At 39.6% G+C, this 1,404-nt stretch overlaps 1 protein-coding gene across 1 annotated transcript; it reads left to right on the top strand.

Annotated features, from left to right (window-relative positions):
* Nucleotides 1–711: 711 nt before the first annotated feature.
* On the top strand, nt 712–1,197 carry SARC_16187 (hypothetical protein; the record flags this gene model as incomplete). Its single annotated transcript, XM_014289704.1, has 2 exons — nt 712–821; nt 1,084–1,197. Coding segments are annotated over 2 exons (224 nt in total), but the record flags the coding sequence as incomplete, so codon positions are not given.
* Nucleotides 1,198–1,404: the final 207 nt, after the last annotated feature.

Genomic DNA, 1,404 nt, shown 5'->3' on the forward strand with positions numbered 1-1,404 from the left:
TGTGTGTGGTGGTGGTGGTGTGGTGTGTGTGTGTGTGTGTGTGTACTTAAATATATATATATAGTATAGACATAAACACAACATGAGCCCCACATTATGTTCCCCTTTGTGCAGGCGTAGTATTTGTTCATGAATGCTATGTATAGAATTTTTTTTATGCTACGTATCTACAGAAATTCCTTTCAATACCCTCTCTCCCGTGTGAGTACACGTGTGTGTATTGTGTTTGCAATGTATGAACGTATATCCCATATCGTATAACGAATTAGAAAATATATATATTCCGGGAAAATGTGGTGGCTGTACCTTTATCCGTAGCTTTACGTTTACAGTGAGACACAGACTGTGTGTTAATATATAGTATAATTCCATGTATCTACACTTACTAACATGTACATGCCTATACCGTACCCAGTTAACAGTAAAACTATCATATGCTGCCATGACCCTGCACATACTACCATGTTTTTACACCTGCTAACTTGTACCTACACATATTATCATCTACCTACTACCCAGTTAACAGTAAAACTATCATATGCTGCCATGACCCTGCACATACTACCATGTACCTACGCTTGCTAACTTGTACCTACACATATTACCATCTACCTACACTTTCTAACATCTACCTGCATTTCCTAACATCTACCTACACCTCCTCCCATATACCTACACTCTTTAACACGCACTTGACTGTACCGCACACAGTGTACTGTGATAATGCGCATACTCTGCGCAATAGCCTGACGGCTGAGAAGTATCTCGGGGCGCTGGTGCGGCTGATGAAGAAAAACTCTGACCGCGAGAAGGATTCTAAGGTGTGTGTATGAACAAGTGTAAGTGTGTATATGTGTACTGTATAAGGAATGAACGTGTAATGTATGAGGCGTGTGTACGTACAAGTGTATGTGTATGTGTATTATACAATGTGTGTATACGTACAAATGTATGTGTGTTTGTAATACATAAGTTGGGTGTTTACACATGGTCACATATAAATATACATATTCGTATACACATGCATGTATATCTGTACATGCTTTTATACTGACTTGAATTGGTGTATGCGCTGTATTACAGATTGTTGCCATGGCAACCCAAGCGACGGGCAACACGCTCCAGGTGTTCAAAGAATGCGATTCACCCTACTTCGATCCTCTGCTGAAGTTGGTGAAGACTAGAACCAAACTGTAAGCGTCGCCATATGTCTATATAATTGAAAGTGATATAGTCCCATCTGTTCAGATATGTGTGATTAGTTTATAGGTTGTGTGTGTGTGTAAGTATTTAAAATCGGCATATATATATATATATATATGTGTGTGTGTGTGTGTGTGTGTGTGTGTGTGTGTGTGTGTGTGTGTGTGTGTGTGTGTGTGTGTGTGTGTGTGTGTGTGTGTA

The sequence above is a fragment of the Sphaeroforma arctica genome, assembly GCF_001186125.1.
Source record: "Sphaeroforma arctica JP610 unplaced genomic scaffold supercont1.7540, whole genome shotgun sequence".
NCBI classification, from domain to species: Eukaryota; class Ichthyosporea; order Ichthyophonida; genus Sphaeroforma; species Sphaeroforma arctica.